Source organism: Pygocentrus nattereri, chromosome 4 (genome assembly GCF_015220715.1).
Source record: "Pygocentrus nattereri isolate fPygNat1 chromosome 4, fPygNat1.pri, whole genome shotgun sequence".
Taxonomy (NCBI): domain Eukaryota; kingdom Metazoa; phylum Chordata; class Actinopteri; order Characiformes; family Serrasalmidae; genus Pygocentrus; species Pygocentrus nattereri.
This window is the reverse complement of record NC_051214.1, coordinates 37,910,414-37,923,375: the sequence shown is the minus strand read 5'-3', so window position 1 is coordinate 37,923,375 and position 12,962 is coordinate 37,910,414. Positions and strand designations below refer to the sequence as shown.

Here is a 12,962-nt window from a genome sequence, read left to right as displayed (position 1 = left end):
AAATATATAAATATAAATAACAGCACTTAATACATCACAAATCTTTAGTTAACTCTATTGCGGCTCAGGTTTCCTGATAAGATCATGTCATGAGACCTGTAATGATTCCTGCCTTCTAGACAGCAATCTTTCCTTTGGCATGCCAGTCAGATTGTTATTGTGTAGGCTACTCTATGAAATTTGCTATACAATCTGGCGAATAGGAAGCCACCTGCAGCTCTCACATCTTTATCCGTCTTTAACAGGATTTCAAAGTTGTTAGTTTGCTTTGCACATTTCACACTGGACAGTTTCTCAAAGATTGGACAATATTGAGCAGGCTTCACATTGCCTTTGTCACTGAAGAGAGGGGCAGTTTAAATTTTATTAGTGCCATGACTCCAACAGCAACCTGTAAATACATAGCTAGTCATGCTGTGTGATTTTTATCCATTTTTTGAACTTGGCTTCCATCATTGTATGTAACATTCTGGTCTCCTGCTAGGCCACCCCCAGCCACCAGAGGGAGACAGAGAACTGAGCCAGGCTGATTAGGGCTGGCTGTTGTCAGCTGTTCACCACCCTATTTAAGGACACTTCACATGCAACTCTCTGCTCAGTCCTAAGTTCACATGGCCATGTGCAAGTGCTCTTGAATAAGCTGGTAACCTCTTAAAATATTTTTTGTTTTACATTCATGTTTTAAGTTGTTAACCTTGGGTTTCCATGTTGCCAGTCTCTTTAGTAGTGTGCCAGTTTGCACTCTGGCTCTTCAGCTCAGAGGTCAGAGGTTTGGTTCCCTCTCTGGCTTTGAGCTTTTCTAGAGCTTTCCATTTCTCCTTTTAGTTAATTATTGTCTCGAGTCCTCTATTCACCCTGAGAGCCTCTACTGCTTTGCACTTGTGTCCACTTCTGTTCTTGGTTGGTGGCTTACCACATAGCGATTCCCACATGGAATAAGCCAGTCACAATGATACATTGTATATGAAACACGATGTTTAAATGGCAATATGATGCCTATAATATATATTACATATAATAATGTATTACTGTAATAATATTGCTAAGAGAAAGAACAGTTATAAGAAGCTTCTTTCACATGAAGTAAAGCTCACAATGCTTTACAGAAATAAAAGGCAAAAAAGAGATTATAAAACAAAAGCAAAATCACAGAAGAATGCAACAAAATTAGAAAAATAAGAAACATAGGAATACAATAAACTATAACACAATTATGACATAACAGATTATTCTAAAAAGGCTAACAATTAACAAATTAACAACATTATCTAAGGAAGAGTTCTATTGGTTGTAGTTGTGCTTTTCAATTTTGCACTGTTTGTGAATTAAAAAAAATTATTTAAACTATGGAGACCCTCTTGGATGTTGTATCCCCTCTTGTTACCGGGCATGAATAGATTGTCAGTCACTCCAGTATCCTTTGTGGAAACCATGAATTTGATCCACACAGCTACTCTTTTTCACTGTTAATTTATAGTTCCTCGCATGGTTTGAACATTTGTGCTGAATGGTGTAGAAGAATGTAAGGAACAGTGTTTTTAATGAATATTTTTTATTTCATTACCATTAAAATTATTTGACTTAATTATTTTGTCTTAGATTTTGACAATTCGTTGTAGGCCTATTTAATTTTATTCCCATGTACAACCCTAGCCTATACAGTCCACACATGCCGACTAAGGTGATAATGAATTAAAAACAGTCTGTCTGTTTTTGTTATGTCGTGGAAATATGTAAATATGTTTATTTTCTTATTTAGCCCACAAGAGTTCAGTCTCATTCATTCAAATTTAGATTATAAGTGATTCAGCATGCACTGCTTTTTGCGATGAGGTACAGTTCTTGGTACTTAATCTGTACAGAAGTCGTTTATGCATATCAGTCTTAAAAGCGCAATGACAAACTTATTCAATTCTAAGAGATAGAGAGATTGGACAGTGGTCATGTAAAAATGAATAGTGTGGAATGAGAGTTTAGAATCTGCACATTTCACAAAATTTCTCTGAAGAGAATTACACAGTGCTTTTATCAGCAAGTGTGTGAAAGTCAAGTCATGAATATTTCAAACACTGATATTTAATCAGATTTTATGTACTGATTTTTACTGGCACCAGTGTATGCACTTATATTTGACATATTAAAATAAATTGGAATGATAAATGATTGGAATTGGTTAATATTTAATTTTTTTTATTTTTATCTAATAGGGTTTAAAGGAAAAAGGCCCAGGGACCTTCCCTTGATGGCAAGTGAAGTTCATTGTTCAAACAGCAGAGGGCATTATTAACTTCTCATAATTGAGCCAGGTCATTGGAGCAAGTGGTGAGTAATCATAGATAAATGTAATACATATATTTTACATTTATCTATGATTATTCACCACTTGCTCCAATGACCTGGCTCAATTATGATTATGATTATAATTATGATTAATGGTATATCAATATTATATATTGCTGTTGTCAGATCAAAACCTTGCATCTCCAAAATTGTAACTTTACAGGAGAAGGAAAAAAAAACATGCTCTACTTTTAATATAAGTTAATGGAACCAGAATTTTTGGTCCAATCATCATGGAATTGAAAAACAGAAAAATTACAAAAATGACACACACACACAATCACACACACACTGTGTGAAAGGCTTAGGCACCCAAGACACATTTTCAAAATCTATTTATTTGTGTAGTATGTGTTTATTTGCTGAGAAAAGTGTTAATATATTGAATAAATAAAATGTATAGAATATTAATCAATAATGATTATATATAAATAGTGATTTTCTGGATGTCAGTGTGTTTGTTTAACCATTTTCAAACCTCTCCTCGAGGAAGCCCAATATTATATGTAATTAAAAAGCAGCTCCTGGTTTGACCAATCAGTGCTTCATTAAGCTGTGCTCATGATGTAACTGATGATATTAACCAGTCTCTGTGGTGGCTGTGAAGGTGACAAGGAAAAATATGGACCCAAGGAATTCTTGTTACTTTTTATAGTTTTTCTGTTTATTTGAATTATGAATATGACTTTATTGTAATGTATATTGTGATAAACTCACTGCTGAGGTAAATTGTTTTGCTTAGGTGCCTAAAAATTTTGCACAGTACTGTGTTATATACCAGTTTATGAGTGCATGGACCATTAAAACAACACGTTTTGTGTGTCTTTGTCCAGAACACTTGTGACAGTGTAAGAGCATCATATAATTGACTCGTTTTCTCACACAGGGAAATAAACATGTATTACAAACTTTCACACTTTGATTACAGAACCTGGTCATTTGCAGCAGTTTTGTTGGATTTGTTTTCATTCTCTTTACCACTCTGGTTTTCACAGTGTAAACTCATCAAAGCCCCTTTAGACTGGCAGAGTAATCCTGTCTTGATTAGCAATCTTTGTGTTTGTGATGGACTAATGTTACAGGATTTTACAAAATTTTCCTACAGGATGTTGATGATGATGATGATGATGATGATGATGATGATGATGATGATTATGCTGCTAGAGGTGTTTCCAAATAAGTCAGTGTAGGTAAGATTATTTTTTAGTCATCTGGGCAGATTTGGAGAAAACAAATTGAGTACATCACACCCTTACTTCTTATCAATGGAATAGTCATTGCATTGCAAGAAAAGGAAATAACCCCCAGAGTTCACTGTGAATTAACTGTGACTTTGGAACATTTAGAAGACTATAAGAGAATGGTGTATGTGTGCGCGCATGTGTAAGTGTGTACGCTGTGATTGGAATGCCATATCTGTCTGGGTTTCCTGTCTGAAAGTGTAATCTGAGGGAAACAGACCACATTTCCCAACAGTCCCAGTGTGCAGATAAGGACCATTTATCAGAGAGGGTTATGAGTCCACACTGTAGTTTGCCAATGGCCATCATATATACACCCACACAGCCGTGCACTCGCAGACACTTTAGAATGCCCCACTGATAGCCTGTTCCTCTGTCTTATGCGACATCACTACTTGACCCTGCTGCAATTTTCCTTTCTTTTTTGTAATTTAATGTTTATTTGAATTTAACATAAGGAATAAACAAGGATACAGTTCAAGAATAGTAGGTATCATGTAAAGCCCTCCTGTGCCCTTACGACATCATTTTCTTCATTGGGACGGTGAAACACTTTGTGCTGTAGTTTGATGCAGCAACAACTAACAGAAAAACGAAGGCAAAAATTATTTATTAAAATTTATTTAAGGATGCATCGATTTCGATATTGTTACTCGATTGGCCCTTTCGTGTGCTCATTTACCCATACTCATAAGAATTTACTGATATCAACATCCGATACCATGTGACGTAAGCCTAATTGGTGTATGTGCTGATGAACAAACGACTCAAGGTGGAAGTGTCAGAGGGTCTCTTCTCACAGAGGAGTGATACTTTCTCTATGGTTCCAAAATCACACAATGTGATTTATTGTAAATAAATATATTTAGAGGACATTGAACTACAGCACAACCAAGTCAGTCACACAAAAGACTTCAGCATGACCTAAAACTCCACAAATTAGCTCTTTGAATTAGCCTCGGATGGGATTCTTCCGGTCACTTTGCCACAGAGATTGTTGTTGAAAGAAACAGATGAACAAAACTATGAAATGTTTGTACAGCTGTAGAGGAGTGCTTTTCTGAGGTAGAAAAAACCTGCTGTCCACTGCAGTGATGGTCGATTCAAGCTAGCTAATGCCCTTCATTTAAAATCTAAAAGCTAGATTTTAAAGATTTAATTGTTTAAGTACATTGCACTCAGTAAGTAAGTAAGTAATTAATAGGACTCGGTATTGACTAGTGCTAAAAAAAGTGCTTGTACGCTGTCTGAAAACTTATTAAAGCATCCCTAGTTTTAATGCAACCCTGTGTCAGCTAACTGATATGTCAGTCTTTAATTGCTTCAGTGTCTGGCAAATGACATCATTAACATTTACTATGGGGGCGCTGTTAAGACCTAAATAGGGAAATTAAACCTGGTCTTCAGTGTGTGGAACACTGTGTTATTCACTATGCTCTTAAATGTTGGGGACTAACTGTGAATCAAAACACATTGTTTCTGTTTTTCGAAAACTGTTTTTCATTCTTTAATATTTTAATTATTCACCATCACATTTGTGTGTAGACAGAGCAGAAAGTGATTACTATAGCTGTGAATATGTGAATGAAACAGATTAATATGATGCTACACTTGCTGGGAACAATGTGTGCAATACGTGGAGCACTTGGACTTAAGTGTGCATTGAAATGTGTGCAGGAAACAGAAACGTGTCTGTGGACACACCTCTGTCTTACAAAGCGGTCCAAGTAAGACACACACTTTCTGGAATGCCAGAGCTCCTCTCTCATTTTTCCCAGAGGTCTTTGGGGCTGTGCCTGTATCACCCCAGCAGGAAGCGGGGGGCGGAATGCCATGGCCAGAGTGGAATGTTCCAGAGTTCTAGAATGCTAGAATGTGCGGTTGGGAAGTCTGAGAAGGAAAATGAAACGAGGGAATGAATGGGAGAGATAGTGAGAGTAAGAGAGAGGGTGCACCAGTGAGGGTGATAGAGAGCATGTGCTTATTGATTTTATTGATGCAATGCTCTTTTCCATAACATGCACACTTAAAACACAACCACCTACATAGTGCTAGGTTATATTAACGATATTGATATTTTCTAAACATATAATGGTATTAGATGATATTTTAGTTAGCATTAATAAAGTTAATGAGTCCTTGACTTCTTGAGAACCTTTACTCTAAGCTGGTGGAATGTCTTATTAACCTGTGATAGCTTGTTATGAGTGGACTTTTTTTGTTCCACTTATTCTGAAGGGAACCAGACAGAAAGCACATTTCCATGAGGGGAAACTTCAATGTTGCCTCATTTTTATGAATTCTAAACTATTCTGTCAAAGAAATGTGATGTAGTCAGACAAATGTCATGCACTGGCTTTACCTGTTAGGTCCTGGATATTATAAGTAAAGGGCACAAGACAGAATTAAAAACCTGAAAAGGAAAACAAAAACTTGTGATACTGCTATTTCCCATCACTCAGCCTTTCTTTCTCTCACATGCATATATACATGATATATATGAAAACAGACCTTGTTTTTTAATGGAAACCTTCATTTGCAGATTACTTTATACCCTATTAGTATAGTATCCATATATAGATAACCAGTTAGGGTAACATTGCACTCACTGGCCAGCACAAGCCCGGATTTGACCATGTTTGTCCATGTGACATTTCCGTTCAACTACTTTGAATTCACATTCATTAGATCTGTTACCGCACTGGTCAAGTGTGGGAGTTTATAGCTGTGCTCTCAGGGTACTAGTGAAACTTAGAAAGAAATGGTCATTGTATTGCTTAAACTCCTGGGTCATTTCATTTGTACCAGAAAGTATAAAAGTGTATTTGTGTGTGTTTCATATGAATGAATGTGTGGTCTGTGTGGTTACAGGATGGCTCGTACTTGGCAGAGTTTCTGTTGGAGAAAGGCTACGAGGTAAGAGGAGAAACACCTGTTCATTAAGGAACACTGGGCATTCAAACCCCTTTAAGTTCAGGATACAGGCGCGCACACACGCATGCACGCACACACACACTTGCAAACTCCCTTTCCCTAAGCACTGTTCTTGCTAATTTCATATTGTGTAAACATTTACAGCAAATTGAAGTTTATTTGGTTAGAATGAAAAACACAGTGAACACTGCTTTTTAGTAAACGCTACTCTCTCTTTCCCCCTCTCTGTCTCTGTTTGTATGGACAGGTTCACGGTATCCTCCGCAGGTCCAGTTCCTTTAACACTGGCCGAATTGAGCACCTATACCATAACCCACAGACACACACTGAAGGAAGTGAGTTGCGTTATCCATTGTTACATGTACATTAACATATGGTAGCACTGTCTTTGTTGAGTTCCAGTTCATGTGTCTTTTGGGTTCTTAATAGCACTTATATTGGTATTAATCAGCACATTGGAGATTTTAAGGTCAATTGCATGCATTTCTTTTTGTTTTGTTTTCATGTTCTAATATTATTTGAAATGTACACCTCGGAGCTGTAACATCCCTAGTTTAAATTGGTTTTGAATCATAGAAAGCAGATGTGTTTAGGACGTAGGACATGATCAGTGCAACAGGTCCTGTTGGAGTTCTGACCTTTTGAAGAACAGAGTAAAGGAGGCTAAAAGAGAGCAACAGATGGACTCCAGTCTGTAATTGCAGAACTACAAAGTGCACCAATATGGAAAGTGGACCTGATAAAATGGACAATGAGCGCAGAAACAAGGTGTTTTTAATGTAATGGCAGATTGGGTACATATCTCAATTAAATTAAAATTAAGAATTATTCAGTTAAATTAAAATTAAGAATTGTTAAATTAAGACGACATGTCTGAAAACCTTCAGATAAGTGTTATTAAAGGCCCAAAAAGTGGAACTCTTCTCTAACGTAGCTTGTTGTTTAAGATAAAACAAAATTACTTGCTTTAATACATAGGCTATTTTATGAAATAACTGGACACTAATTAATACCATACATCGACAGGAAGTCGCTCTTCAGCAGGATGTAAGTTATTTGTTTCATCAAGTATTTTTTTTTCCTAACTAGACACATGATCATGTCTCTCTGGTTTTCATGATTTGTAATTTGCTAATTATGATACACTTTATGAATCCGCTTTATAAAAATGGCATTGAACATGAAAACCAGACTTGATACCTCTCAACTCTACAGGTGATTTACGGGGATGTTTCTGACAGTCAGTGGGATATCTTATCTTCAGTTGGCTCTTCGAGCTGCCCTGTGTAGTGATTGGACCTGTTGTATTTGCTTGCATGATCTCTGCTTTTTTCTTGTTAGAGATTCTGTTTTGGGAGTGGATGTATGTCGTGTGTATGTGTGCATGAGAGGGAGAGTGAGAGATTAAGTAGTACAGCAATTATTATTAAAACTGCAGAGGTAGAAGTTTAACTAAATTTCCACAGTGCAGTATTAGCAAGCTTGGAACATGTTTAGTTGCACCATATATTTTCTAATCTCTTTACGGTGCCCAGTTTATTGACAGGACCCCGCTTTAGGGATGTTAGGGCTGGATAATGTCAAAATATAACATCGCCGTACTTAGACATTTTGTGATACATGATGTGCATTGTGATATTCGGTTTTGGTAAGTGTGAAAAGACAACACGAAGACTATTAGCGTAAACTGTTTATAAAAAGATTGTTATTCATTATCTTGCGCATTGTGCTACAGAAAAATTGTAAAACAGTTTCTGATGTCAGCCAGCATATTCATAACCTTTCCATGTAATAACTTTGTGAAGTTGCTTTAGCCTCTTGGTTTAAAGCATTACTGATAGGAAGCAGCACACTTGTTCAGCTTTTAGATGTCTATGAATAGAGCCAACTGTAATGTATATGATGAAACTCTTAATGATTTCCTCTATAAAATGCGTTAAATCTTTATTTCTTCTTTCTTTTTTTTTCATTTGTTCTTTAATTAATATCTTCATACACTTTCCTACTGAACAGTCTATCAAACCACAGTTAAACCACATTAATGTTGCTCTGGAATGTCAGTTACATGTTGTGTATCTGCTTGCGTGCATATGTGTGTGTGTGTGTGTATTATAGACATGAAGTTGCACTATGGAGACTTGACTGACAGCACTTGCCTGGTGAAAATTATCAATGAAGTGAAACCCACAGAAATCTACAACCTGGGAGCACAGAGCCACGTCAAGGTAAAACCCACATCCTTTCAGAGGTTTTTCATCTTATGTTACCATTGTTTGTGTTTGTAGGTGTGACTGACAGATTCTCTTTCTCAGTTAACTTTTGTTATAGTCTTACATCATCCAGGATACACACATACAGACACACAAGTTGCTTTTTAATGACTGTAATTTGTGTCTCTGTGTGTGAGGTCAGCCAGTGATCTGGTCTAGTAGTTAGAAGGAGATGTAGCTTTTTTTTTATTCTCTGTTCTCTCATAGAGACTCCTAAGGTCTAGTCATTTGGGAGGTGGTCAGAAAGAAGTTTCAGTGGGTTGGCCATTAGATGAATTGACTTTGTGTCTGTGTGAGAGAGTGGACCTGTGTGGGCACTTTTATGAACTCTGAGTAATGAGTGCAAAGGCTGTTGAGAGTCAAGAGAGTAAAATTAAGAGGAAAAAAATGAGTAATAAAATGAGGGATATAAAGAGAAAGTGGTGAGTTATAACAAACGTTGAAAGCTTTTCCTAGACGCACTGTACTAGTCACTCATGTTTCATCAATCCTTTGGGTTTGCTCTCACTGGCTAGAGAAAAGTCATCCTGGTAAATGTTCCCATTTGAGAATGAAATGGAACAGTAAAAAGTGAGTAATTTGTTTTAGCTTTGAACAACACAAAAATGTTTTAAATACATTTAATGAAAGTACATGTCTGTAACAGCAGAAACTGAAAACTACTCTGTCTGATGACTAATCTGAATCATCATATTGATGTTACCTGCAAAATAATGTGTGAACAGAATGATTCTGAAGAGGATTGATTCTGAATATAATTATGTGAAAATCATACTGGTGAAAATACAAAACTGTGACTAAAGTGTTGGTACAAATGTACATTCTCTTCTTTTGTCATGCTGTTAACACCAGTAAAAAATAAACAGTGGCACGTTTCCAAAAATTAATAATTCATCACTCAGTGCCTGTGACATCTGTATATGCACATATGGGGTACATTGTTACATGGCAGATGAATAGTGTAAAATTAACGTATTACCTAAAAGTTAGTTTCAGTGGGGTGGAATTGAATGGGTGAAACAGAACTGACTTGAATAATTCAGATGAGATAAAACTGATAGAAAATTAGGTGTGGCAGCACATTCATTTAAATGTAAATGAGTTTCTTTTTATGCCCTATCAGTACCTTGTCTGCAACCTGTTGCCTGATGAAACAAGTGATGCACAGTTCTCTTATCAGTGTGATCATGGGGCTGTGCACCTTTTATACCACTATAAACTAATCCCATACCCAGATCAGGTCTGTTTACTCTACTGGAAACTGTTTTCAGTGGAGAATCACTAATAAAAACTAGTATATAAAACACTCTATTCTCTGTTCAGCTAGCTAAGACTGTAAGCTTCAGCTTTGGAGGTGATACTTTTCAATGAAACAGTAGTAAAATGCTGCATGCAAGGCAGAGGAGCATTATGGGTGGCCCCATGCCGTTTTATTGTGTAGTAGGTTTAATGGTAAGTGGTATTCTCTGCAGTCCAGCATGCCACCGGCAACACTTTACCGCACATTTCTTCAATATCTTTTTCTCCACAAATCATAGAATACCATGCCTTCTCAGATAGCTGCCATTGTTTTGCACTATGGGGAGATATTAATAAACATGGTTTATACACAGAATATCCAGTGTCATCAAAAATTATGTGGACATTTGCACCATATTTAAAAATGTATTGAGTTCATTGTGTTAAGAAACAAAATGTCAATCCAAGTTAAACAAACCCTTCCAGCACTGTAATTTTGTTTTTGGCAAAGTATTCTTTCAAAAGGCAACTGGTCTTCTTTCAGATCATTATTGTTTGAGCAGTTTCTTTGCTGATTTCTGCAGGTTTGCATCCAAAATACCTTTGTGCATTTCTGAATTAAGGATGCTATCAGTAAACACACACTCAACACTGCTGTAAGAAAAAAAAAAAAAAGAGAGACTTTGACCGTTCCACCTGAGTTTTACAGTACCCTTGGTGCTGTCTGGAGTTGGTTGGAGTTCTGCTGCTGGCTTGCTCAACACAAAGTCTACTATCAGTTTGATGTGTTAAGTGTTTTAAAATATGTGTGTATACAGTTTCCTGTTGTTGCACATAGGGGTCAGCAGTGTGCTGCTGTGTGTGAGGTTATAGTTTGCAGTAGATGAAAGAGGATATTAACCAATATATTTTACTTCTGTGCTTACCTCCTTTTATTTACTCATACTTTGCCTCTTTGTGTGTGGGGTGTTTTTAAAAAAAAAAAAAAAGAGTGGGGTTAGGTTATTCAAATTATGTGAATTAAGATCATTAATGCTCTTAGCATTCTTACCTTACCTACCCACCTTGTGAGGGGCATAACCTCAGCAGCTCCTATATTCTAGTGTTTAATTCAAATAGTGCACACAGTAAAGAACTGTGACAGTGATTAGGTATAAAATCCTGTTAAGTGTTGCCAGTAGATTAACCATGATATGAGTTGGTCTGTTCAAGGCTAATCAAAGAACACATTCTAAACACACACGCATCATAGTAAGGAGGAGAAGGGGAAATTAATACAATAGTACTACTATTATTAGTAGTACTAGTAATAATAATAATAGACGATAACATTTTGACATGCTATGCAAATATTGCTAAAGTTTCATAATGAACCATGAAAAGTAAGCTGCAAAAACAGCCAATTTGGAATTTGTTTTTGTGGTGTCACAAGTACCAACACCCTGACATCCTGACATGAAGCCTACAGAGTAGAGCATGAACTGCTTTTTTGAATGAGGCACAGTACAGGGCAGCCAAATAGAACAGATGTTATTTGTGCATGTCAGACCCAAAAAGCACAAGAACAAGAGTGTGTTTTTTTTCTCTCATTCTAAGAAATTAAAGAGAAATTGTAAATTGAGCATATGAAGAATTATGACCATTTGGGTATGTAAACTTACCCCAAACCTGATAAGTGGACGTAAGTACCATTAATTGGAAGTAAGTACTATCCTGTGGCAACAGATGACTATAGACAGGTTATTAGGTATGTTTTTTGTTTTGTAATTGCTTCTTTGAATACATGCCAAGTTAGGTCTCTCTCTCTCTCTCTCTCTCTCTCACACACACACACACACACACACACACACACACACACACACACACACACACACACACACAAACATGCTGCTTTATAATGTCTGTGTGTAAAGCTCCATTACCTTTTTAACAGATATATTCCTCATTCAGTATTCCATTATAATGACATGTGTAAGTTGTGGAGCTTTTATTTTAAAGCTGCTTGTTCCTGCATGTGCTTCTGGGGGGAGGAATGCCTCTTTCAGCTCCAAAAGAAAATTGTATGTCTAGTGATCTTGTTTTTTTTTTTTTGTTTTTTTTTCTTCTCCCTTTTTTGCTCGTCACACTAAATATTTCCTACAATCCAGGAGTTCAGTTGCCCTGGTTTTACATTTCTTTAGTTATAACACTTGACTACGTCTTAAAATGTCATGGTCTGAATTAAATTTTATTTTGGTCCTGGATAAACATAAGCTTAATGTTTATGAAAGCATTTAGTATGATTTCAACCACTAAAGAGCTGGTGGTAGTGGAATGCACCAAAATTGAGAATAGATGGTTTCTCATGACAGAAACACCCCTCCAGATTTTTATCACTTGTGACAGATTTATGGGCCGAATTTGATTGTATTGCTTGCATACTGCAGTGGTTAAAGATGTCTAATGATGTGGAAAGATAGTGGTCCATCAGTACCAAGCTTGTCTGGAACTGTTGAGACTGACAGTATAAAGTCTTTCAAGACTACAGCATACTTTACAGGTGTATTTTTTTTTTCTCTCTCTCTCTCTCTCTCTCTCTCTCTCTCTCTCTCTCTCTCTCTCTCTCTCTCTCTCTCTCTCTCTCTCTCTCTCTCTCTCTCTCTCTCTCTCTCTCTCTCTCTCTCTCTCTCTCTCTCTCATGCTCCCACACACACACTCATGCACTCTTGATTGAAGATTTCTGAGTAGCTATTTTGTATAAGAGAGTAATGTCTGTCTCGTTCTTTTGGGTGGGAGTAAATTGACACATTCCTGTCTCGTGTCCATTCCCTCAGGCAGCTTTTGCTTTCTGAAGAAAAAGATCTCCCTCCATGTCTGTTATAGCACTTTGAGTGCTAATAAAACATGTATGTAAAGAGAGTATTTGAAAAAGTTAGGATGTGTAAACTGAAGTTTCAGA

At 36.7% G+C, this 12,962-nt stretch overlaps 1 protein-coding gene across 2 annotated transcripts in view; it reads left to right on the top strand.

Annotated features, from left to right (window-relative positions):
• Window positions 1–12,962, top strand: part of gmds (GDP-mannose 4,6-dehydratase) — a 70,033-nt gene that overhangs the window by 2,477 nt on the left and 54,594 nt on the right. Inside the window, exons 2-5 of one of the 2 annotated variants that reach the window (XM_017682016.2) lie at window positions 6,453–6,497; window positions 6,763–6,850; window positions 7,542–7,562; window positions 8,631–8,740. In XM_017682016.2, coding sequence (XP_017537505.1) covers window positions 6,453–6,497; window positions 6,763–6,850; window positions 7,542–7,562; window positions 8,631–8,740 — 264 coding nt within the window. The remainder of the gene's footprint in view (window positions 1–6,452; window positions 6,498–6,762; window positions 6,851–7,541; window positions 7,563–8,630; window positions 8,741–12,962) is intronic. The other variant, XM_017682025.2, reaches the window with a different exon arrangement.